The following is a 26687-nucleotide window of genomic DNA, read 5'->3' as shown; positions in this document are numbered from 1 at the left end:
GGTGGGCTCGTTCTTAATCCTTGTAGCTTAAGTCATCAGTCACAACCTGCCAGCTGTGTGTTCTATAGCAGCCGAAGGAGCCTTACCTTGGTGGGTTGCTGATATTACCCAGGTGCTGTTGGCAGTGGGGGCGTCACAGAATCATAGAATGGTTTGGGTTGGAAGGGCCTTAAAGATCATCTAGTTCCAACGCCCCTGCCGTGGGCAGGGACACCTCCCAGTAGACCAGGTTGCTCAAAGGCCCATCTAGTCTGGCCTGGCCCTGGTCTTGGCTTATAGGTTTGCCCTCATATTTTCTGGCCCTACTATCGTTAATATAATGTCCCAAAGAATGTTTCTTGGGGTCTAGGAGCAAACTATAAGAAGCTCTGACTGGGGACATCTTGAGTGTTGCTGAGGGGCTTTGTCGCAGGTCTTGGTCTGACCGTGCACACACAAAGAAGCAGCTCTTACGAGGTGGTGGTGTTCTCTCCTGGTACCTGGTTACTGGAGTCTTTCTTCTCCTCTTTCTCTGGAGGTGGTTTTTGAGATGTTGATGTTTCTGGTAGTGTTCTGCCTTTTATTTCTGCTTTGGAAGGTTGTTGATGGAGGTGGTGGGGGAGGCATGCCCCTGGTATACTCGTTGTTAGGAACTTGGCTTAGGGAAGGCAGAGCTGTAATACTGTCAGGAACTCATGGCTGGAAGCAGGAGAATTGCTGTGAGGAGACTCTGCAGGTAAGTAACCTTCCCCCTACAAGCCGTATCCCAAGTCCCAGAGGCCGTGGGATGGCCTAGTGTGTACTCCATGTCCAGTGCAACACAGGGAAGTGTACTTGAGCTGGGAAGGGTTAATACATCCATTTAAAGAACTGATGTACACTGATATGAACAGCTCTAAATCTTATTAGTATTTTGTAACTTTTTGTTCATTGTTTTGCATGGTACTTTCAAAACCATAATTTTGGACCTGAATGCCAATTTCCTGTGTGTTTAACGAGCTTGCTGTATCATAAAGCTTTTAATCTATTTTTTAAAAAAAGCTAAAAGCTTCTTAACTTATATTACGATTTCACCATCTTAAAAGTATTTTATAACTACTGCTGTCCTTTGATTTGTTTCCATTTTATTTCTATTATCTTGCAGCATCTTTTATCCAAATTCTTCTTTCTTATAAATCTTGTAAGTAGGAACCAGTAGCTTTTCCTTAATTGCGGTCATGCTTTTCTTTTTCCATAATCCCATATTTTATTTGTAAATTCATTCTCATTGTCTCTTGTAGCTTTTGCACTTTTACTTGAAAAAGACAAGTAATTTTTTTTGTGTGTGTTTTTGAATGGGGAGGATTGTTGGCAAAAGCAAATTAATCTGCCTGAATCAGTCCCATCTTTTCTGTACTTTAGTCTGTGATCATGTCATGAGTTTCAGGACTTTGCACTAACCATGTTTTTTTTACTTAAAGCTTATTTTACAGACCTAGTGTTTGATTTGTATGCATTGTGCATGTAGTGTTTTTTTCCTACTACAATATATTGCCGGATAGCTTATTTAGGGCAAAAAATGGCTCATGGGAAGATGCATAAAGATTTGTGCTTATTTGCTACTTATGTCATGAAAATTTGTAAGGTAACAGTAGGTTAAACGATGAATTTAAAGACAAAAAATTAAGAGTAGACACTTGACATTAGGACGCTTCTTTTTAAAAAATAAACAATCAAAAAAATTTCCATAAATTAAGAAGTATTCCAACTGTCGAAGTGTTAACAGGCCTTTGTTTGCAAGACTGATTGTGAACCTGATGCTCCCCAGTGTCCCAGGCTCGAGGTAGAGGAGGTTCTCTGGTACTGGTAGAACTACGTTGGTGTGGTTCTGTTAGGAGCACACACTATCTGTTGTTTGGTTTTGTAGATTGTAAAAGTTTTGAGAATCAATATAGTCTTAGCTAAAGATAAGAAGGAACGCCTTCTTTCTGCCATTAGTAATCCAAGAGTGAAGTTGTCCAAGGAAAAAAACCAAACGAAAGAAAAACATTGAGAGCAAGATATATTTTTTTTTTTTGCTTGCTTGCCATCCTGGAAGAAAGGATGAAGCCAGCAAAGCAAGTAGCCTCCTGCGTTGTGCGCAGGTGATACTAACATGTGAAGGGGGGACCAGAAATCTCTCTAGGAAGACGTGAATTGAACTGGCTTGGACTGGCAGAACCATCCTGCCCGGAGGGACCACGAAGCTCGGCAGAACCATGTCCCATTTAGGTAACAGCGGGCTCCCGAGAGACTTTCGCGGAGCGTATTGTGGTATAGGGAGTAGGAGAGGGCCAGCCTCCCTGGTAGCTGCTCTCTGGAGGCTGCCTAACCTCAAATTTATTTGGTAATTTCAGTAGTTACGTGAGGAGAGAGGGACCAAATCAGGAGAGCGGGCTTCAGCAAACTTCTCTTTCTGATATGGGTTCTTAGAATTTTTTGATTATTTTTTGAATGAGTACATTCATACAACAAAATAGGATCGAAGCAGCGTGGTGTTCAGAGCAGCCTAAGGGATTAGCTGGACAGCTGGAAATGAAGCGCTTACTTGGAGGTCGCAGGAATGGCACCATTTAAATGGGTTTTGGTATTTTGAGGCAAGGCGAGGTGGTACTTCATTTTTCTGGAGATGAGAACTAGGTGAGGGAAGATCCCTGTCCTCCAGAGGGTAGGAAGCTAATATTGGATATAAGCGTACTCTTCCCAGCAGAAAGTTGGGACAGGCTCTAGAATGTGAAGGTCAGTTGTTGTCATCATTATAAAAAAAAAAAAAGCTAGTTACACCCACAGATACTTTCTAAACAGAGGCACTGACTCAAATATAGAGAACTAACAGCTTCATGATAACTACTAAATTTGACTTGATCTTTGTGTCCAGGATCCCATGAGCCTATTACATACGTTAAACAAATGCAGTGAAACGCTGTTTTTTCTCTTCCCAGCTATAGCAACTCAAGCTAGCGTGGAGTTTCGCCGGAAAGGATCACAAATGTCCACAGACACAGTGGCTTCCAACCCCATGTTTGATGCCAGCGAATTCCCAGACAACTATGAAGCGGGACGGGCGGAGGCGTGCGGGACGCTGTGTAGGATATTTTGTAGCAAGAAGACGGGGGAGGAAATATTACCAGCTTACCTATCCCGGTACTAACCTCTCTTCGGTTGCTTTATTACTCTAACTTCACGGTGCAAGTTAATTCACAGTGAATAGCCTTCAGTGACTGTCTGAATCCTGTCTCTGACAATTCAGAAAAGCCTGGTCAGCCTTCAGGTGCCGTGGGGCGATTTCCTTTTGTCCTCTCGCGATGCTGGTTTCGTTGGGTTTTCATCACGTTCCAATCGAAGGGAAGTCCCTTAAAGTGCCTCCCAGCTGGAAGGAATGTTATCTTTTTGATACTTTCTTGCCTCTCGTGTTCTTGGTTTTTGTGGTTTTTTTTTTTTTTTTTTTTTTTAATTTGTCACTGAATATTGTTCAGATAGAAAAAAAAAAAAAAAAGGGTGCAGACATAAGACTTTGCATGCTTTATTAGGCCATGTTGTCAAACAAGGGCCTTACGTTGTCAAACATCACAACGCTGGGACTAAATGTGTTTGTAGTGGTGGTTCTTTTTTTTCCTTTAAATATAGAAATGCAATAATATTCCATTATTTAACACAGTTGGGTTCGAACTACCTCTGGTTTGAGTTTTGTTTCTAATAAAATAAGGCAATCTTGCCTTATCATAGTGTACCTTTTTTCCAATTTTTTGTTAAAAAGTGCAATAGCAAAGGCTAGAGGCAGAGAATCGGCTTTAAATCATGACTCTCCCAAACTGTTTGTCCCAGATGGCATCAGAACTTCCTGGAAGACCGAACTATTTAATTTCTTGCGTGTTGTCGTGTTTTGTGTATAGATAGTTCGTGTGTCTCTTACCCAGTCAGTGAGATTCCTCTGTGTTTACAAGCCTCTTAAAAAAATGAAATAAAAGGGATATACGTAGTCTCTAAGAAAAAAAACTGCAAAAGAAACTGCTTTAGGATGATAGCCAGCTAGATTCCTGCCCCACTGCTTTTTCATTTGAACTGGTTGTAATGGTTATGTTTGGTCTTACTCTCCGAATCGTTGAGCAGTGTGTCCTGTCCTCTCTGCCCCCATGCCCCCGGAAAGATTTCACAGTGTTTTTCTTGTGTTGGGGAGTTAAAGCCAAGGGTCTCGCTGCCATCCTTAGGTGGGGATGGGAGCAGCGGGAGGGCACGTGGTCCAAGCACTGTTAGTGACCCCCGGGCTGTACGTGCACAGCTCCCCGTCCCTGGGGTGCACCAAGCCAGAGGTTTCAATAAAATTGTGCCGCATGAAATATGTGTGATTTGTGAGGGGGTTTTGTTAAGGCGCGTTTGCCTGTGCTAAAGTAACTTGGGGGGGATGCTCATATAAACGTTTCCTAGCTCTGATTTTGAAACTGACTCTTATTTTATGTAGAAAAGATCAAATAGTGGCTGCACGTTCTTGCTCATCTGGGAGGCTGATATGTTTTATGTGGAAATAATTTAATCTTGTCTTTCTTTGTCAGATTTTACATGCTTTTAATTCAGGGTTTGCAGATAGCCGATTTCGTTTGCCATCCTGTTCTTGCCAGTGTTATTCTAAACTCCCCTCCTTTGTTCTGCTGTGACCTGAAAGGGATTGATGTCGTGGTTCCTTATTTCATTTCGGCTCTTGAAACTATTTTGCCTGACAGGTAAGTTGCTATTTCCATATAAAATCATCAGAAATGTGGGGAGGTGTTTATCTTCTGGGGTTTCTGTCATTCACGAGTAGTTTTCACTGAAGGAATTCTGTAGTGTGAGCCCCATACTGTGTATGTATTTGCTGATGATGATGGCAGCACTTCGTCAGCTCTTAGTTTTCGGTTTTATTTAATGCCATTTTCTTTAAAGCAATAGTAGTGCTTATTTTAAATGAAATATGGGAGTTGTGTAATCTACATATTTGTTGATGGAAAGCAATACCTGTAAGAAAATGGAAGTGATTTAGCTCAAATATATTGAAAGCCTACTGATTTTTTAAGTAAAATTTCACAGGATATTCATTAGTGGCTGTTGCTGCGGTGAATTCAGTAAGAGAGTCATCTTGCACATCATTAAATAGAAAAACTGATAATTTAGGCAGGCTGGTGAAATTGGAGTAGGTTCTTAAACCAGAAGATATAGCCTCACTTATCAGAGCTTTATAGATGTCTGGGCATTCTGTTGAGTAATTTAAGGCACTTAATACCACTCTGTGCAGACCGCCTTTAGCATACATGTAATGTCTTGGTACGACATTTCATTTTGAAGTTACGCATAAAATATTATTTATCTTCTGGGCTTAAATCTGAGCCACTCCTTCTTTCGGATAGGTCTTAAAAGTAGAAGAATTTGCTGGTGGCTCCCAAAAATTGTTGATCTATTCGCAAAGCAGCTCATGCTTTATGCAATACGGGCGCGAGCATCTTCTGCGGCTCCGTGATAGTCCTGGGTGGTTTTGAGTTGTAATGAGACAGTAGAGGCTCACGACCGAAACTTCCTGCTTTGAAAATGCAGTGTATGAGGAATACTGTCATCAGCTCATTGCTTTTATACAGGGTGTACAGAATCCTTGGAAAGTGATTCCTGCGTGAATTCATTGTGTTATTGCTGCCGTTAAGTAAAAAAATCTGGAGCATAGAAAAAAAAACCAGCTACATTGTATACTGCAAATTATTTAAGACCACTAGGTGGCTGTATGTTTAATTTTAACTTAATTAAATTTGGCTCCAAATTCCCCTGAAAAGTTGATTAACTGTACGATGCTTTGATTTGCAGAGAACTCTCAAAGTTTAAAATCTATGTAAACCCCACAGAGCTAAGAAGAGCTTCAATTAACATCTTGCTGTCTCTGCTGCCTCTCCCTCATCATTTTGGAACCATAAAGTCTGAGGTAGTAAACTTGCTGCTTTGGTTTGCGTTTCTGTTTTTGTTTTCCCGGTGGTTCTGGCGTGGGATGTGGGTGACTCGTGGGTTGTGTTTGGTGTTCTCTTTAGCACTGAAACTCTTAGAGCAAGTCTGTGAGAGTAAGACTGTATTGCACGTTGTCAGTAACTGTGCTGGGGATATTGACTTCTGAAATCAATACCACGCTGGTGTGATCTCTAATTGATACTGAAATAAATGTATTTTTCCTTCAGGTTGTCCTGGAAGGGAAATTCAGCAACGATGACAGCTCAACATATGACAAGCCAGTAACCTTCCTTTCCTTGAAGCTGAGGCTTGTGAATATACTGATAGGAGCTTTGCAAACAGAAACAGATCCCAACAACACTCAAATGATACTAGGTTATTTCAACTTTTTTATTTATCAATTGTGTTACAGGAGTGTCTGCCTTAATCTGTCCTGGAATAATATGTGGTGTTAATAGTGTGTTGCTTTGCAGGAAAAAAGATTAAGTTCCTGGCAGGTATAGCTGTATAATCTCCCTCATACTATGAAAACATCTTGAAAAGCCTCACGTTTTTGTTAAAGTAACCTCTATCTTTTTACAAATGTGGAATAACGCTTGAAAAGTAGAGGTGGAAGTAGAGCACATTCTATCAGGAAAAGTCCGTCATAACTAGGAATGGAAACAGAAAAAAATGTTGTTTTAGTATTGGGAAGGATTCTTGACTAACGGGCTACAGGGAACATTTTAGGTTTTGGCATGATTAAGCCTAGAAACAAATTGGAATACTGAGGGACTGGTGGCCCAGCACTGCAAGATACAGGTGGCACTTGTTTAGCACTGGCAATCCTCAGACAGCAGCTTTGGAATAGAGTCTGGAGATTCATCATGGTTTGGCAACAAACTGATCTTTGAGGTAACATGTGTATTAACGTTATTTTGAATACTCAGAAAGTAACCAGAAGCTGAAAACTTACATAGTGCATAATCCGTCAAGTTAAATATATTTTCAGACAAGTAAAAACGTACCTGCCTCTTGTTCTTCCCCCTTCCGTATTTATCTCTCTTCAGAAGTGCCTTTGTCCACATTATGGTGTTCTTGTCCTTCACTAATTATGGTACCGCTTTCCTTTTGTCTGTTTAGAAAGGAGACAGACTTGCACTGTGGTGGGAGGTGTCTGCCTTGTTCTGGGAGACAGAACCTGCCTGATTAACAGGGGAGGGCAAGAAAATGGCACGAACAATGAAGTGAAGGGAAACAAATCCAGTCTGCAAAGACCTTTGGGAAGTTTCCGTGCAGTGGTTGAAATAGTTCCTTCACTAGCGGAAGACTAGAGGAGAATAGTTTGAAAGAATGATTTGGAACCAATCCTGGTGAAGTGGGTTGCACCACCTCCAGAACTGCAGGGTGATCCGTTCAATCCTGCCCTTGCGTTCCGTAGCCCTCCACTGCAGGCTGGTGTTTGCATCTGGCTGGGTAGATGCTCTGCCTTGAACGGTTCTTACCATTACTGTTTCCGTGATAGTCCATTACCATTACTGTTTCCATGATAGTCCATACCAATCCACCTCCTCCTAAAACTGATGCCGCTGATGTCCGTGTCAGCCTGTTGCAGGCCCCTGTCCTTACGGTTTCTTTCATCGCCTGGGGGTGATGTTGCCAAGCAGGAGCGGGCTGTTCACGCCAAGGCACCCGGAATGCATCCGCAATTTTAATGTAACAGTGTCTTACGCTCGTGTGTAGTTATCTCTCCGGAGACAGGAGAGAGAACTACCTGCTGGCTAGTTTGGGTGCGGTAGGGGCGGCTACCCCTGCGCTTAGAGCTTTGGCTTTTTCAGTACAGTATTTTGGGCACTGAGGGAAAACAAAGCACAGAAAGCGGGAGGCTGGGGATCGCTTCCAGGTGGAGAGAATTTCAGTGTATTGCACCTTAGATTGGGCACTGCCCTCCTGATTTAGGAAATTGGTTTTATGTTTTAGCCCACAGATTATCAACGATGCAAATATTAGCCTTGATTTGATTTGAGTGCGTTTTGGGTTTGGGGCTTTTTTATTTTTTGATGAGGCAAGGGCAGAAATGTCCTTATAAAAATAAAGCTCCGTGTGTTACAGTGGTTTGGGGGTTCATTTCACTGGTCACTGATCAGTGTGAGGACAAGTGTCGTCCCTTGAGCTGATGTCTTAGGGGTTGCTGAATGGAGCGGACACCATTCACTTTATCTTCCAGCAGGTTGCTGTACGTACTGGTTGTTAGTGCCTCCTAATTGTCAAACTGGGGAAGGGAGCCTCTTTGTGCCAGGCAAGGGCACAGCCAAGGCCAGCACTGCGTAACCCGTGAGGTGGCTTTGGGCTACACGACTTGGTTTAGCTCTCTGTTTTTAACAAATGCAGCTGTTTTATTCACAGAATCAGTAGATAGCCTTAAATATAACCTCAGTTTTTAAACGAGCACAGTCTGATGAGAGACAAGGAACGATTCTGTGAAACCAAAATCCTTCCGAACTGAGGAATTTGAAAAACTTACGTTCGAAGCATTTTTAAAATAGCTGAAGGCACTCTGTCTCTCAGCTGTCATCTGCTTCAAATGGCTCAGCCTGAAGCAAGTCCTGTGTTTTGTAAAACTCTTGTAAAAAGAGATTTTAAAAAACAGGATGGCGATCCTGTATGTTAGACCTTCAGTGCTTCTTTGTAAATTTTAGCAGTGAATATTTTACCGCGGTCTTTAGTTACTCTCTTGTATCTGATTCTTCAGGTGCAATGTTAAATATTGTTCAAGATTCGGCACTGTTAGAAGCCATTGGCTGTCAGATGGAAACGGTAAGTATGTTTTGTTTATGGAGTTACCACTTCAGAAAGAATGTATTACTCATTTTATCTGCTATTGTAAGGTGCTCGGTTAGCATCTTGAGATTTGATCATCTTTTTTTCTCCATTGTATCTGAGAGCATCCTCTGGTGTAGGGAACTCTCCTCAGAAAAATCTTCTCATCACTCAAAACTGACTTTCAATTTGCAGAACGGTGGGGAAAACAACCTCTTCAAAAGCCACAGTCGTACTAACAGTGGCATTAGCACTGCGAGCGGAGGCAGTACGGAGCCCACAACGCCAGACAGTGAGAGACCAGCACAGGCCCTTCTGAGGGATTATGGTAAGGATAGCTCTTTTGAAAAAACTGTCATTATACGCCAGGGTGATGTGTTTTGGTCTTTTCTGTTCCTAGCTCTGGCTAATACTTTAATGCGCACGGGCGTTTTGAGCCCCGGTGGACAGCCCCTTTGTGTATTGCCACTTTGTGCTCATGTGCGCCCTTTAGGTGGTTGGTTTCTAATCCTACTGAAGGACTCTGTTAACACGTTAAAAATAAGAATGTAAGAGCTCATGAAAAAGGTGTTGCAAACTGCTTTACTTTAGCTTATGTTTTCAAGGCACTTAGTTTTCATGAACAATAATTGGATAAACGTACACCAAGTGTAAATTAATTGCTTCATTCGTTTTTGTAGCTCTCTAAACGCTTACCTGACTTTTGCAGCACCTTTTCTTAAACTGTATTTAAAGAGCATTTGAGGGACTCATGTTTTTCTAGAGCAAGTAAGCAGAATGCTTTTGACGTGTCATTTGTTATAACAAGAGAATTTAGTAATTAACTTCCGTTTGCTATGTCTTGTACCGTGCATTTTTTTAATCTTGGTAATAAAAATCTATGTTCTTCTATAATCTGTGTGTGGTAATCTGGCTGAATGTCGAGATCCTGGAATTTCATTTGTTCCATTGGTCTTCCTCAGTTTAACTGATGTTGACCAAGTCGATGTGAGAACAGATCACCTTCATCGTATTGTAGCCTAGGTTGACAACTCTGTTCTTGCCAACCAAAAATGTTTTTTTTTCTCTAGTTCTATAAATAAGGAGAAGAAGGAAAGACTTTACTGTATTCTAGGGATTCATATAAACATGTTGGTGCTTTTCCTACAGGATTTGTTTCTTTGAAATTATTGAAGTGCTAATTTTCAGCACACTATTTGAATTGTGTGTTTAATTCGTATGGGTTTTCATTGGCAAGTGCTTGTAAAAATAACCATTTGTAAGGTTGAAAAAAAAATCTTCTAACTATTTGACTTACTGAGTCTTTTCAAACATGACGTAAATTGAAAGACATTTTTGCACTGTATTCATTTTATTGGATTTCTTGAATTTTCTGTGCACACAAGGTAAGGTGGTAAGAAATTTATGAAAAGAATTTCTGTGTTTCGGCTGGATGCTTCAAACGAGAAAATTGAAAACACAATGGTCTATTTTTACTGTTTAACTTAGCAAGCACTTGAACCCTGGTACTAGTGTAACAGTGTACTTAGCTCTTGAGTGTTGAATATGATGATTTTAAGTTTTAGGAAGGATATACCTTAGCTGTCATCGTTCTCATATCTCTTTGTAACTGGTCATTTAGCAGTTTTTGTGTCTGCATTTAATTTGTCTACTTCAGTTTTAACAAGTATGTATAATATTTATGTTCCTAATATTTAGAATGAGAACAACTGATACTAAAAACATTTTCTATTTTTAATTTTGAGCTAGAGGTTCAGGGAACTTAAAGGTCTAGAAATAATTGCATCTTTTTTTATCTGGGACTGATTCTTTCTTTATCTACGTTTATCTAACTAGTACAACTTTCGATAAACACTAGGTATAGAAAGAATGGGTAACTTCTGGCGTAGACATCTGAAGTTACACATGCTCTCTTTGTTCACTACTGACGCCTAAACATACAAGTGCTGATGTCTAATATACATTACCAATGCCTAAATTTTTCTGACTCTACAAGACATCACAGCAATTTAAATACAACAGCAAACGATAGCAAAACCTGAAGCTAGCTGTTCTGCTGCTCAAATGCAGCAGAGTGCTGGGGTTATCCAAAATGTATTTTTTTAAAAAATAACAAAAAAAATTGAGATAAGCTAGTCTGATGTATTTGCTTAATGTCTGGTGGTGTGTATATATAAGGGAGTAAGCCTGTGCAAAAGTGACCAACCAAATTTCTAGATTTTGGGTTGTGTATAATCTTATTTTCTGTGTGTATTGTGGCTGCTTTGGCTTGTGCCTGTGCTTTGCTTATCGTCACTAATGCTTAGTTATTTTCCCTCCCTGTGGTATGTGGTATTGGGGTTATATCCTAGCTCTTAATACAGATACAGCGGCTGGACTACTGATACGCAGCATTCACCTGGTAACCCAAAGACTCAACTCACAGTGGAGGCAGGACATGAGTATCTCTCTGGCTGCACTGGAGCTTCTGTCTGGACTGGCAAAGGTGAGAGGTGAAGTTTTGTGTGCTCTGGCCTCAAAGGGTGATTATAGTCCTGTTTAGGTGACAGTCGTGCCACCAAACAGATGTCTGTGAGTTTGTCAGCAAGTGTTCCGTTTGGACACGAGAAGGATCAGTGCTCCTTTTGTATTTCGTCGTCTTCTCATGTAAATGGTCTGTGGCTCAAATGATGTTGTGGCATGTGAACGCGGGTTGGCTGAAAGCGAAGCTAGGGGCGGCTTGTTCAGATACATGTGGCTCTACTGGATGATGCTGCCTGGTTTTCTTGAGCTAGCTGGATGGCTCCTGACCTTTCTCACGGATTCCCATGTGTGTCTGGTTTTTGGTTTTGTTTTGTTTCTTACACTAGAGGGGATGCATCTGCCATACTAGGTTGCAGAGTTGAGGAAAAGCTTGCCGCTAAGCCTCCAGCGGCAGTGTATGGGCTTGGGCCTAGTTTTCAATCCCACTGTGAACCGTTTATCATAGCTTTACTTGGCTGGGTGGCCTGTTCACCGTCCGTTCCCTGTGTACCCAGACTTAGAAACAGGAGGTTTTGTTGCTGTTCGTTGGCAGATTGCAAATATGCCAGGGTATTAAACAACTTAATTGCCCTTTCTTGCAGGTGTTGTCTCTGCTTTTCCCCTTCCATCTCATCTTGGAAGTAGTTTTCTGAGATGAGAAAATTATAGCCATTTTGTAATACGAAGGTGTCAACTTCTTCAGAGCTTTATCTGCACACGGTTCCTTGATCCAACAGCAAATAACTGAACTAAAGCTACTAGGTGTGGGGGGGCTTTTTTTGTTGAAAAGTAAAATGCCTTTTTCTGCTTGAGGGCTCGTGTCCCCAAGCTGGACTTCATGACATCTGTTAAGGAAAAGTACAGTGTATTTACAGCAGCCATGGTGACCTGGCGTTGACAATTCAGCATTTCCTCTCGGTATTCCCCTGGGAACCAGGCAGATCTCTCTGAAAAAATGTGCGTCTAAGGCAATTTTAAGAGCACAGAGTCAGCACTGAGCCATGTTGGGCTGGGTGCTTCTTTTATTACTATAGGAGCATAAGCTGAAGGATGCATTTCAAAGTGTTCTGCAATGAATTAATGTGTGGTTATTGGGTCTTACAGATCGTCATACAGAACCAGGGGTTCCTGCAGCTTGTGTGGTTAAGCCAGGGTGGTTTGTTTGGGTTTTTTTCTTGACTTGCAATGAGATGGGAATGTGAAAATATATTATCTTTTCAAATGCCTACCCAGGTTAATTTTAAATATTGAAATCTTTGTATAATTTTCATGCAATTGAAGTAATTCTTCCTCTGGAGTATCTTGGATATCTTCCCCCTTAGTAACAAACACAGTAGAAAGAGATCAGCTCTTACTACAGAACTGCAGACCAGAGAACCCATTTCTTCTTGTGCCTTCGGACGTGACAATTCCCAAAGGCCTTCACAGGACAGGGACTGCCCTCTCTTGTGTCTGTTCAGCATCAGGTTAATAGTGGGACTTGGTAAATTCAAAAATCCTGTTTCATGCAAGAGTGCTGGTTCACCAACCTGCTTTCATAAGCTCCTCTTGAACAACCCCAACTCTCTCAGCCTGTCTTCGTAGGAGAGGTGCTGCAGCCCTCTGATCATCTTCGTGGCCTCCTCTGGACCCACTGACTGGCCTGTAGTTCCCCGGGTCTTCTTTTTTTATTCCCTTTTTGAAAATGGGGGTTATGTTTCCCCTTTTCCAGTCAGCAGGAACTTCACCAGACTCCCACAACTTCTCAAATACGATGGCTAGTAGCTTAGCAACTTCGTCCACCAGTTCCCTCAGGACCTGTGGATGAGTCTCATCAGGTCCCATGGACTTCTGTGCCTTCAGGTTCCTCAGATGGTCTCGAACCTGGTCTTCTCCTACAGTGGGCAGTTCCTCATTCTCCCAGTCCCTGCCTTTGACTTCTGCGACTCGGGCAGTCTGGCTCGAGCCCTCGCCAGTGAATACTGAGGAAAAAAAGTCATTGAGTACCTCAGCCTTCTCCATATTCCGGGTGACCAGGTTTCCTGTTTCATTCGAGAGAGGGCCCACCTTTTCCCTAGTCTTCCTTTTATCATCAGCAAACCTACAGAAGCTTTTCTTGTTGCCCTTGACATCCCTGGCCAGATTTAACTCTATCTGGGCCTTAGCGTTCCTAACCTGACCCCTGCCTGCTTGGACAGTTTCTCCGTATTCCTCCCAGGCTACCTGTCCTTGCTTCCACCCTCTCTAGGCTTCCTTTTTGAGTACAAGTTTCACTAGGAGCAACTTGTTCACCCATGCAGGCCTCCTGGCCCTTTTGCTTGACTTCCCCTTGATTGGGATATATCACTCCTGAGCTTGGAAGGAACCTCCAGGAACTTCCTGGATTGCTTATGCCCTGCTGTATTGTCCCTCCAACAGACATCGGGGTGGTTGAAGTTCCCCATGAGGACCAGGGCTTGTGAACGTCAGGCTGCTCCTGTCTATCTACAGAGGGCCTCATCCACTTGGTCTTCCTGGTTGGGTGGCCCGTAGCAGACCCTCACTGTAACATCACCCGTCCCTGCCCTCCCTTTAATCCTGAACCATAAGCTCTTGGTCGGCTCCTTATCCATCCCCGAGCAGAGCTCCATGCACTCCAGCTGGTCACTGACATAGGGGGTGACACCCCCTCCTCCTCTCCCCTGCCTGTCCTTCCTGAAGAGCCTGTGTCCTTCCATTCCAGCACTCCATTCCAACACTACATCCAGCTTTAACTGACTGTACCCGTGCCATGTCACAGGTTGGGAAGAAAAGAGAAATCCAGTTCTTTAGTTACTTTTATAATGTAGATCCTTGTGCTTCAACGTACAAGGCTCTTCAGTAACCCTCCTGTCTGGAGCCTTGCTCCCTGACGCCCTGAGTTGGGAGAGAAGCTGGGGATTTTGGGAGCGAGTTTTGGAGGGAGGGGTTACGGGGCTTTTTGCCAGTCTGCTAGTCTGAGGATGTGTATCCGTGTGGCCCTTTTTCACGGGTGAAAGTTACTGTGCTGATAAAATATGCCTGGTGGAAAGTTATGTGAGCAGAACGAAGCTCTGGAAGGGAGACTTGTCAGTGAGTGGGTTCTCAGAGATGCAGAATGGGTTGCTATGGCTGAAGGAGAGAAGAATTTGTTGAAAATAAGTTTCAAATAGTAATTTATTCAGCTTGCAATTAGTTTCTTATCAAACCATATTGGTACCACTCTTGTTCTTGGAAACCAAGCTGTGCAATGTGGTGGCACCTCAATGCAGCATTTCTTTCCTCTAAGTTTCAATATCCATCACTCTTAAATATTTTTACCCACAGCTTTTAAGCTGTAATCATAGAAGAGCTCAACTATTTATTCCTGTTTTTTAGAACTGCACTTAAAAATGCTTTTAAAAGTTATTTCTTCTCCAAAAGATTTTTGTGGAGGAATTCTCATCCTCTCCTGCTTGCTTTACGCAGGTGAAAGTGACGGTCGATTCTTCTGATCGGAAGAGAGCTATCAGTTCGGTGTGCAGCTACATCGTGTACCAGTGCAGCCGCCCAGCCCCGCTCCACTCCCGCGACCTGCACTCCATGATAGTGGCAGCTTTCCAGTGCCTCTGCGTCTGGCTCACGGAGCACCCTGACATGCTGGATGAGAAGGTAGGAGCCTCTGGCGTACGTATTTTGAGCACTCCAAATTGTGATGCCTTTCATGCCCGACCTCTCTGTTCCTGATACTTTAAAATAACGTCGTTTTCTTAGTTTTCAAAAGTATACTGGGATTTTCAAAGCTAGTTTCCATGTGAAGTAGTTTTGAATTTTGATTCCCGCTCTTTATTCACCAAGAATGTTTTTGGCTTTAAAATTGCCTTTCATATTTCTAAGAATGTTTTGATCTTTCTTGTTGCTTTGTGAAACTGGAACAAGAGAGGAGAAAAGAAAACCTGGAAAAATAGACGGTGAAAAGAGAAATATGGGAATTAATGGTGCATATATAGCATAGGCACCTGCTGCAGATAAACTTCGCTAAAAGCCATGTCTCTTCTAATATCTCATAATAATACCTGACTAAAGCATCTTCTAGGCTTAACAGAATTCCCTTGATGCTGGCATTTTGATAATCGTAGTTTCTTTCACCAAGAAACCAGTTTACTGGAAACTGAGCAAGGCATAGCTCAATCCAAGGTGGAATGTGCTTGGGAAGCTTGAGAAGAGCAGGAAATGAAAGATGCATGTTTCCAACAGCCCTCTGGCCTCCTGGGTTTTTAAAAAAAGAAAAAAAAAAGTTAAAAAAAAAAATAGAGTGCACATTTTCATTGTTGATCTCCTTGCAGAGACAGCTCGGTGATGTTTCTATATTTTTATATATAATCTGTATTAATATGTGTTCTATAATATTTTATTGTAGTTCTAGATAGAACGTATATTCTATGTATCTTTATGTTTGTTTATATATTCTGTAGCATATAGAAGAAAATGTATATTTTTAAAAATGAAAATTGAAAACCCAACAGGACTTTATTTAAAGATATCTTCTGCATGCACTCTGGGGTCCCGGCGTGGCAGTAGGTGACTAAGACAGGATGGTTTCCCTGGATGTGGCACAGCATGGGTTGGTTTGGTTGCATAATGCTTTATTTCCTTTCATTAGTTTTTTTTTTTATTGTAATTATTACTGTGTATTGAGATAGCATTGCATACTGCGTGTAGTATATACCGGACACTTAGTAGCACATTCCTGAGTCATGGTAGTCAGATAGTCACAATCTTCCATTGCAAGTATTAGAATTGCAATTTTCCAGGTGCCTCGTCTTACATTTACTTTGAATTTCACCTGCTATTTTGCTAGCCAACACTGTAAACTCCTTCTGTAATTCTTCGTGGCCAGTCCTTGCATCCCAGCGCTGGTTAATTGCGCTCTGTCAGAAAACTTGACTCTTCTTCATCACCTCTTTTTCTACATCAGTTGTGAATATAGGGAAGGACACAGGGCAAGACATAGAACCCTGCCTGGTCTCTGGTGGTAAAAACTTACTTGTGTTCAGATTTTAGCCAGTTATTTATCCGTGAGAGTGCTTTCCTTGCTATTCTATAGCTCAAGCCATGAGATTTGAACTTCTGTTGTAGCAATCCAAATATTTTCAGCAAATGATTTTGTAACAAGCAATACTTGTGAGTCATACCTGCGGTTCTCTGAGCATTGGCCTCTTCCGTAATAGATTCACAATTGCAGTAGTTGGCAATTGAAAGATTTGGAAAAGGATTTCTTGCAATTTTCCAGATGAATTAATTCTTAATGTGCTTAGAACTTAATTAAAAGTTCTGCAGAGAATCTCAGAAATGCATTTATTATCTCTTTAAATATGTTCACATTTTTCAATTGAACTCTTAGTAGTCCTCTTGGCAATTTTGTCCATACGTAATGGAATACATTGTGTGTATATATTCATTCAGAGCACTTTCTACCATCAGAATACAAACATAAGTAAACATCTATAGATGGAGAAAATATCATTCCTATAGCAAAGGTGATCTTATTTCAACACTGTTAGAATAATCTTCATGTTACCAGCAGTACCTTATTTTAATTGTTGGTATATCACTGTTTCATTGAGGTCTTGGAGATGTGTATCAGAGTGCTTCGGCTTTTAAGGTGGCTTCTCTTGTGTTTTAGGATTGTTTAAAAGAGGTACTGGAGATTGTGGAGCTCGGCATTTCGGGAAGTAAATCCAAAAACAGTGAACAAGAAGTCAAGTACAAAGGAGATAAGGAGCCTAACCCTGCATCCATGAGAGTGAAGGACGCTGCTGAAGCTACACTAACGTGGTACGTAATTTGTCAGAGCATATTTACTGTCTAGCATTGCCTTATCTGAGAGTGTTTTAATTAGGAGCTCCCAGCTGGTGAGATCTCTGTGATGTAGCAAGAGCATTTGAAAAGTCATCCAGAAGCTCCCTCTGTTTTGCCCTGTGGGCAGGGTTGTCCTGTGCTCTGCCTTAGCTGTCTCCCCCATCCCATTACAGGTGTTCAAAAGGAAAAAAGATCCTCATGATTGCTGTCCTTCCCTCCTGCCTGTCCTCTTCCTTGGAGAGCAAAACCCAAGCCCTCTGGTAGCCCCTGGTGTTCTGTTCTCAGCCAGTCCTTTTCTGCAGACAGCAGTTCCCTCTATCTCCCACTTGACCTACTGATCCTGTCTTTCCGTTCCACCTCCTTCTTATCCTCAGCCTTACAAGCTATGCCAGCCCCACACTGATTGGGAAACTGATAGACTCTGTCTGATGTGTAACGCAGCAGGGGATGGCACATGCAGGAGACGTAAGCTGGTGCAGGATGGGATGTCATTCTGCCCACAGCATTGGGCTTGCTTAATATGTTTGAGAGGTTCTGCTGGAAATGCAGTAACAGATAACGTGTGAGTTGGGGAGGAGAAGCAGAGAGGAAAATTGAGACTTGCTCCAGGGAAGCTGAAAAGCAGCGTGTTACTGGATGAACAGCGTGACGGTAGACAGGACAGATTGAGGATGGGTGGGATAAAAATGTTTTGCTGCTTTCTTTTTTGCTCCCAGGGAAGGCTACCATCTATGATAGTCATGCTTGCGTGATCCTGGGCCTTTCTTAAAGGGTTTTACCTTAATGTAATCTGTACTTGAAGAAAGCAAAGACAATCATAATTAGTGTGTCTACCACGTCTGCCTTGCTTGTTGATATAAGAGTGGCCTAAAGTATGGATGATTATCTCCGGTCATCCATAATCTTCTTGTAAGAATGAACATTAAAAAAGCAGTGGAAAGGTGTAGATTTTTGTGCTTTAAAGCATATCTTAGTATCTTTATAACCGAGGTTATAAAGAAACTCATTCTGTAGGCAGAGTACCCTTCTTTGTAGGTTTTCACGTATGTTTCTCTGAAGTTACTGGTTCTGTTTTAAAATGAGCTGATGGGAGAGTGCAGGCTTTCCCTGGCAGGGTAACTGCTGTGCCAAGATACAAATGAAGAATATGAGTGAAGGTCTGTGCTTAGGTGAAACAGTTCGTCGTCTTAATCTGTCATAACTCCTAAATTTTTTTCTCACTTGCAGTATCATGCAGTTACTTGGAGCGTTTCCTTCTCCCAGTGGCCCTGCTTCTCCTTGCAGCTTGGTGAATGAAACCACATTAATTAAATATTCTCGTCTACCTACCATAAACAAGCATAGCTTCCGTTACTTCGTTTTGGATAATAGTGTCATCCTGGCGATGTTGGAGCAGCCTCTAGGGAATGAACAGAGTAAGTTCATACTTCCCACTTCCTTCTTCCCCTGGTTGTAACTCTCTGTATGGAGCTGCAAAACAACGGTGCTTCATCAAGTGTCTCTCTCACATTTCAGGGGCTTACCTGTTCTGTGGGGGTGTGGTTGAGCAGGGAGTTCTGGGGTGAAGTGGTGGGAATAACTGTAATACCACCGATAGCCTAACACGTACAAGCCCATCCAAATTGTTCCTGCAGTTGTCTGTGTCTTTCACCCAGTTAGATCAGATACTTGCGGCTGACAGCCGTCTAAATTATTGGCGATGGACAAAAGCAATAGCGTTACACTTTGAAAACATCCTTGTTCATAAAAAAATTAAAATATCTGGATAGGGATAAGTGCTCAGCAGACGCTTGATGTGACGCGTTTATGCTTGCACATAGCACAAGCTTTTGCTTGCTTTAGGTCTTGTGTTACTAAATGTTTCTGTGGGTGCTTTCAGCTCAAATGTATTTGGCTGCTTAGGAACTCTTACAGCTTTCCCGTGTACCATCCTGTCCTATCAATGTAAAGGAGATCTGTCGCAGGGTACTGGCTTTCACAGCTGGATCTAACTCGTTTCAGCCTCATATGCTTTGACCAACAAGAATATATTAAAAAAATCTGGTATTAAATTACACAATGCTTTGAACTGAATAACTGATCCCCATGTAAGTCTGCACGAATCATAGTGTTACTAACAGGACAGATGAAAATTCTCTTAAGTGCTACCTCAGTTTAAGACTCATGTGTGGTAGATCTGCTGCTCTGCCACAGGTGTGTTTTCCTCATCTGTGGGCAGGATGGAGTCTAGATACTAGACTTGAAAACAGAGGTTGCACAGAGCTTCATGAACTGGCTAAGAGGAGTTTCTCTTTTGAGTTGTGGTCCAGAGTGCTCCAACCTCGTTGAGAATCACTAAATAGATGTTGCAGAAAGTGCTGATGCTGGGAGCCATTGCTGCACATCCACCCCCAGTCTGTGTTTGAGCAAGCGTGTTCCTGACTAGAATGGCTTATGAGCATGCGAGAATGGCTGAGCAGTTCTCATCCTTACTCTGCCTCTGCTAAATGTATTACCGAGGAATCCTGTAAAGCTATTAGAATCTCAAATTAGATTGTCTTTTCTTGCTGTGCATAACTTGCTTGCAAATCCCCCTTGAGTTACAAGCTGAATTGCAGTAACGCACAAGTACGGCAGATCACTTCTGAGGCAGATCGCTGCCTCCCCACCGGTTGTGGGGAGCTGGTTTGGTTTGTCTATATGTGTGCTTGTGGAGCTGTGCTGCACCCTCTACTTCCCAGGAAATACTGGGGGCGGAATAGATATCTGCTGGTTACCTGATGGTATCAATTTGTGCTTTACATGCAAGAAAGATACATATAAATAATTTTTAAAAGAAAACCTGTAGAGATATGATGATCCCTCTTCTAAGGTGGTTAATGTCAGTGGCCTTTTAAGTCTCAAAGGAAGACTGAAATCCCTGCAATGTTAAAACCATCATCGTGCGAGTTGAAAGGCACCTCAGGAACCTGCAGTCTAACCTCCTGCTCTAAACAAGTTCAAGACTGAATTCAGACCAGGACAATGCAACCTGACGTTGTCCAAGTAGGTCTTGAAAACCGATGAGGACAACTTCTCTGTGTCCCTATGCCTTGTGGTGGGTGAGAAATTTTCCGCGATGTGAAGTCAGCATCTTCCCCCGTCTTAGTTTGACCATTATCTCTTGTTCTTCCACTGTTCTTATTGTTGCTATTTGTGTGGGACCTTTACAGAAAGTCATGGAATATCATGGAAACTGTGTCTCCATATGGTCATTTGTCTTACCTTAAGCAGGCAGTGGCTGGACAATCTTTTTTCGTTTCCTGGAGACAACTTGGAGAGAAACGGTGGCCTGCATGAATTTGGATGACAGCTACTGTTAATGATGAAACTGAGCTGGCAGCTACAAAGTAGACTAGTACTTGCCGGCTGCAGAGAGCAGGATTGCTTGCTTCTCACCGGGAATTGTCTTCAGGGTCAGGGAGGAGTTAACCTTGAAAACAAAACCTCTGACATCATGCCTGTGTTTCTCTTTGCTTAAATTATTGCACAGTGAACTGTTTTTAATTTATGATGATGTATTATTCTCTTAACCCGTGTGCTTTGCAGATGACTCTTTCCCCTCTGTCACGGTTTTGATCCGTGGGACATCTGGAAGATTTGCATGGGCCCAGCAACTCTGTCTTTTACCAAGAGGAGCTAAAGCAAATCAAAAGGTCTCTATCAAAGCCCATAAAGAAATCTTTAACTTAGAGATGTTCAGCAGAAATTCCACTAATGTGAGACAGCCCCACAGAGCTGGTGATTATACATTAAGGCTGAGCCACGGGGCCTTTAGCTGTAGGTAATGTGACACATCTCTGGTGACTCTTTACGACTTGTGATTAATATTAAATACAGGCTGTGAAAGTGCTGTTGCCTTCTAGACTTGTTTAGGGGGAGGGGATATTCTTTTTTTTTTTATTTTATTTTTTTTTGTATTCTGAAAGCATCTTCTGAGCTGATGGGCAATGGACAGTGTATTTAGTGTGTAGGCATGAGTGTCAGGATGTCAGGCAAAGCCCTTGCAGCAGAGGTAGCGAAGTCTGAAGGTGTAGAAAGAGATGCTGCAGAGAGAGCAGCTATTCAAGCTATAAAACCCAATGTTGCAAAGATAGCAGTAAACCTGCTGTGGAAAAAACCCCAAACTATCTAGTTGAACTCTGTAATGGCTCTGGAAGAGGCATAGTGGAGGAGAAATGCCCCAATCTCATTTTACGATAAAATCTCTTACTGCGGTTGTCTAGTGGCACATGTCCTGCTGTTACCAGGATTTCTGTCTGTGAACTTCTCCAAATCTTCCAACTCTTCACATGCCCCTCAGTAGAGGAAATAATAATGTAGCTGAAATGGGGGCCTGTCAGTCTCAGCCGTCATGTTCACGTGTAGATGAACCTGGTCTCTGCGAAGCAGCCTTTGGGAGGACCCTCGGTGCAATGCCGTGGGAGCTGCGCTGTCACCGAAGCCGAGCCGGTTTGCTGGATAGTGTCAGTCCAAGCGTGCTACCTCCCACACCAAAGGAGAAGTCACGTCCTGGCTGCTGACCTCCTTCCCAGTTTTAAGGGCGCTTTTCCAACTTAAAGGCATTCTATAACTTTAATGTTAGCAGTTTTTTCCCTTTTGAAGCATAGTAGGTAGTAAATAAATTTATAAAGCGGCACTCGAGATGTGATTAAAGGTCTTGCTTGCTGGGACCTTATGCGCCTGTGAACTTGCATCTAGGTGTTTTGTTTCTTTCGTCGGTAACTTCCAAGTTTTGAATTACATACGGGTTAGAACATATAGTAGTAATAATGTCAAAACTGCACTGTGATGCACTACGCAAGCCCTTTTGATAGGCGGGCAGTGCCGCTCGCTCCTGCCCCACAGCATTGCTGCTCTTCTCGTCAGGGCTCCTCAGCTTGACTTGGGATCGTCATAGTCAGCAGGGTTAAAATGGAGGCTTCTCAACCAGTTTAGCTTTTGCTTAATACAGTGAGAATGGGCTGAAAATAAGATGTTGCCATGGAAGCTTGCCATTTTTATTGTGATTTGCAACTGCGTAGAGGTTAGATGGTAAGCAGGCTTCGTAGGCTCCAGGAGTGCAGCCACCAAAATGGGCAGAACTGTGTCTCTCCCAAAATGTACAGCTGCATTTTTAATACAATTCTATTAGTTTAAAGTACGTACGGAATGTTTTTTAATAATACCTCTCACTAATGGATGAGTGTACATCTGGTGGTGAGGGAGGAGGGAACGTTTTCCAACTATTGTAATGAAGTATTGTCTAGTGGTAGGATGCTATGAATGTAAAACCTGTCCCCCTTTTTTGTCAGACTTTTGTGCCAGAACCTCGACCAGCTCCTAAAAATGACGTTGGATTGAAATACAGTGTGAAGCACCGCCCTTTTCCTGAAGAAGTGGACAAGATCCCATTTGTGAAAGCTGACTTGAGCATTCCTGATTTGCATGAAATTGTCAATGAGGAAGTAAGTAGCTCTTAGTCTCTGACATAATTTTTTTTTTCTTGGGTTTTTTGTTCGTGAATCAGACACTGATGTCTTACTGTAAATAGTTACACTCTTTAGCTTGACTGATTTCATATTAATGGAATAATAACCTCTGCAAACTAATGAAATATGTGTGTTTTCTCAGGAAGGAGGCAGTGCCTTGGATGTGGTTTTTGGGAGGCACTGCACAACATGTTTTAGTACAGCTCCTAGTACCCTGCTATTGCCAGAAAGCAATGACTTGAATTTTGTTGCTTTTGAGCAAATGCAAGGGGCTTTTTGAGACCTCCTGGGGGAGGAGGGGGCAACGTGTCTCAAAAATACTTTAAAGTTTCACAGTGCCAAATGTGTTTTAGTTTCTGCTCACTTAAAAGGGAGAAGCTGTAGCTGATACTGGATACATAAATTTGCAGCAGCTCTCCCATGCAAACAGGCTGTTTAGATGTTCTCTGTGTAACGCTGCAAGGTCTTACTGATAGTGCTTTAGTAAACGTCCTAGCGGTGGAGTTGCAGCTGCTGCTGTACCTGTGACTTAGAGCTTTCCTAAATGATGGAGCTGTTTTCTTAGTGGATCTTGGTGATCTTGGTGGAATCAGCATTTCACGCAATGTTTTTCAGCTCGAAGAGCGACACGAGAAGCTGAGGAATGGCATGTCCCAGCAGATAATTTTCGAGAATTCCATAGATCAGAAAAGTGAAGAGGAGTGGCGGAAGAAGAGCTTTCCTGATCCCATCACGGAGTGTAAGCCTCCACCACCAGCACAGGAGTTCCAGACAGCACGCCTGTTCCTCTCCCACTTCGGGTTTCTCTCCCTAGAGGCATTGAAGGTGACCTGATACTTCTTAGTGTTGTGCAAATGTACCCGTGTGGCCTGGCTTGGCAAAAGAAGAAAACTAAATTTTGTTCGTGGAAGATCTTCTGTGTAATTCCAACTACTGTTAAGCTGTAGTCTAATCAAATAAGGTGATGGATTCCAGTCTTCCAGGATGGAGAGCAGGGGGTCGTGAAAGGCCATCCCTCAAGTTGGCCGTGCTCTGAATAGATGGCTCTATCTTTATTTTTGCAGTGGGTACATAAGCTCTCACGTTCACGTGCTCATACTTAAAAATCATCCCCTCAGCTTGAACTAGGTTTTGGGGTGATACTTTAAGAGTCTCTGAAATGTGACTGCCTGGGAAGTTCTGCTCCAGGGATGGTTGTGCTGAAATAGTTGAGCCATACATAAAGACTTGGGAGTACATACAGGCTGTAGAGCTTTCTTTTTGAAGTTGAAATAACAACGGTTTATAGGAACGAACCATATTCTTAATTTGAAGTTCTGCCTCTTACCTGTGGATCCTCCCTTTTATTTGTTGCATTTCCTTCCAGAAAACCCTCAACAAAAGTAGACGATGGAGCTTTTGCGAAAATTATGTCTAAAAGTACTTGGTACTTTGCATACTATTGGTATATGAGTTAAATATGAAACTACACATATGTATATAGTTGTGATATTTTGAAAGCATCTACTGCGTTTCTTGTGGTAGCTAGCACTCTTTTTGAGCAAAATGTTATGTTTGTTTCGCTGGCAAAATACCATTTTTATTTAATGAGGAGAGTAGAATGCAACAGATTGTCAAACTGTTATGCTTGCAGTTACTCACAGTAACAGGATTATGTTGCATCAGAAATTTGGGCATGATTTTGCTCTTAGGAGAAAAGGGAAATTGTCTTTTTATATTTTAATGGATTACTACTGAAGCCATAAAGACCTTATCGTTTAGGAAAGGTGGTTTTTTAAGCTGTCGAACTCTGTTTTTGGATAGGAACCTGCTAACAGTCGTCTACCTCCTCACCTGATTGCACTTGACTCTGCTCTTCCTGGGTTTTTTGATGACCTTGGCTACTTGGATTTGCTACCGTCTCGTCCTTTTGATACTGTTTTCATTTTCTACATGAAGGCAGGCCAGAAAACAAGCCAGGAGGTAAGTGAAAGTGTAGAGTGCCAACTAGCCTATACTGTCTTGTTTCTAGTGATTCTCAAGGGAATAAAGTGTCGCTGCTAATGACGAGAGTGGAGTGTCAGGAACAGGGGTTCTGGGCTCTGTTTATTTACGGTGTGAACTATAACAAGTCCCTGCGTGCTCTCTTCATCTGTAGGTTGAACTACATTACCCACATTTAGGATTGTTGTAACATCTTTTTTATGTGTATTTTATATATATATAGATTTAATTTTATTATCTATTCTGTCCTTCTTGTCCTTATGTGTAGAGTTCAAAGATTCGTATCAGAAAAGCATTGCGTATTTCTTGGCTGAGCTTGCAGGGAAGGTTGCAGTTTGTTCCAGCAATGTGCAATGTCCAGGTAGTTTGGTTTGATTCTAATGTTGACACATTAGAGTGAAAACATTAAAGGAGTGAAAAACTTTCTGCAGGTAAAAAGTATTACTGCTTTGTAAGTCATTACGTTATACTATTTACATTCAAATGCGATTAGGTTAATCAGGTTCATTTGTGCAAATCTAAATCGTGACTTCTTTAGACTGTGACCTAGAAACTCGCTAAGGCGGCTTATGGGCTCATTAGAAAAGGTTGTTTCTATAGTATCTTCTTCTCATTCCATTCATAATTCTCATAGTGAAGAGTAGAAGTGTAGCTCTCTAACAGGTTGTTGTGCCACTTCCTCATGTCATCGTGAACGTACAGTTGCCAGAACACTGTACACTTTCTGCTTCTGTGTGGAGTACACTAATCCTTGAAACCAGGATTGTGCTGTTTGTGAGTTTTCAAGTTGAAGTTCAGAGTAGCCAGTATACAGTCTTTCCGTCTCCAAAGTCAGCTGCGAGACAGGGTACACGAGGTCTGTCGTCCACCTGGGATGTGCTCGTGCTGAGCTAGCAGAATGGGCTTTTCCTGTCTGATGCTTATATGCTCTTATGGATTTAGACAGATGAGATTCCGTAGTCCTGCAGAACTTGCCGGCCTTTACCAATTAGCATAGGTTTTGCCATGTAGGTTTAAGAAAATCTTGTATCTGGGAAATTCTGGACATATTTAGACGCAATATAAAGATGCCACTCCTGCTTCAAGGTTGCCAGACATCTTGCTGTGATTCCTAAGCTTTTCAGGTTGTACAAAGTTGCAGAGGCAGTCAAATGAATAACATACTCATCCCTGTGGATGTTTCGTGTCCTGTTTTGTTTTCAATATTAACAATCGAGAGGGAGACCAAAGCCAAGTTGTGACACGTTCTGCTTGGAGCAGGGCTGGCTGCCTGGTCCTGCTCAACCATCTCTGTGTGTGTGAGTTCATGCCACTTCGGCTCAGGACGACGTTCGGTTCCGAGAGGTGACCTGCTGTCCTTTCACAAGGAGGGGTGTCAGCTTTGTGTTGTCTGATGCTGCGCAGCATCTACCCTGCTGGTTATTGCATTAGGCCCAAATATTTTTCTGTGGGGGTAGGCTTTTACAGGTGAGAAGACTCTCATGGCATTTATTTGTACAGGGTAATGAAGCTGCCCACACGCTTTTTGCACTGTTATACTTCACATCATTAAATGTGCTTTGAAAATACCCCCTTGTCCTTGCTTTACTGTAAATTCTCTTTTTGTATGGGCTCAGATATAAAACAATATAGTTGTGTAAAGCCTGAGCTTGCCTGTTTTCTGAAATTGTGTTCTAAACTGCGCTTTTCCCGATTCGTTCTGAAGCATAGCTGTGACTTCGGCGTGCTCAGTAATGAGAATGATAGTAATATTTCAATGCAGTGTGTCTAGTGGCTGCTGAATATTGTGTGAGGCATTAGGATGGGGTGCCAGGACTGTGTGAATATGAGGAGCCTCTTGTCTGGAAGCTTTCCTTCCGGCGCTTGTCCCTGTCCCTGCAGTTTCTGCTCCACTGGTGCCCGTGTCCCAGTGTACTGCCCCCACACAAACCAAAATCAAAGATGCTCCTGCCACAGAACAAAGTCTCATGTGACCCAGAGAGGATGGAGGCATTGCGTAGCGTTATCTGGTCCACAAATCCCAGTGGTTCTGGTAGACCAAATCACAAATCATCCCTGTCTCCCTGTGTGCTGTTTGGTGGAGGTCTCAACTTTCACTTGGTCACAGTGGGAGAAAAATTGCCTTTGGATGTGGAAACATCC

The 26687-nt window shown here is 42.3% G+C and overlaps 1 protein-coding gene across 4 annotated transcripts in view; it reads left to right on the top strand.

The window, feature by feature from the left end:
• The window catches only part of RALGAPB (Ral GTPase activating protein non-catalytic subunit beta), a 65607-nt gene that overhangs the window by 25913 nt on the left and 13007 nt on the right, over nt 1-26687 (top strand). Inside the window, exons 10-24 of one of the 4 annotated variants that reach the window (XM_074604736.1) lie at nt 1124-1159; nt 2940-3141; nt 4548-4715; nt 5821-5935; nt 6183-6330; nt 8687-8751; nt 8950-9082; nt 11118-11239; nt 14701-14883; nt 16898-17049; nt 18301-18488; nt 20641-20747; nt 22386-22538; nt 23178-23387; nt 24366-24524. In XM_074604736.1, the coding sequence (XP_074460837.1) occupies nt 1124-1159; nt 2940-3141; nt 4548-4715; nt 5821-5935; nt 6183-6330; nt 8687-8751; nt 8950-9082; nt 11118-11239; nt 14701-14883; nt 16898-17049; nt 18301-18488; nt 20641-20747; nt 22386-22538; nt 23178-23387; nt 24366-24524 (2141 nt within the window). Of the gene's footprint in view, nt 1-1123; nt 1160-2939; nt 3142-4547; nt 4716-5820; nt 5936-6182; nt 6331-8686; nt 8752-8949; nt 9083-11105; nt 11240-14700; nt 14884-16897; nt 17050-18300; nt 18489-20640; nt 20748-22385; nt 22539-23177; nt 23388-24365; nt 24525-26687 lie in introns of all 4 variants that reach the window. The other 3 variants (XM_074604735.1, XM_074604738.1, XM_074604737.1) reach the window with 3 other exon arrangements.

Source organism: Larus michahellis, chromosome 12 (assembly GCF_964199755.1).
Source record: "Larus michahellis chromosome 12, bLarMic1.1, whole genome shotgun sequence".
Classification (NCBI taxonomy): Eukaryota; Metazoa; Chordata; class Aves; order Charadriiformes; family Laridae; genus Larus; species Larus michahellis.
This window is presented reverse-complemented; position numbering and strand designations above follow the sequence as displayed.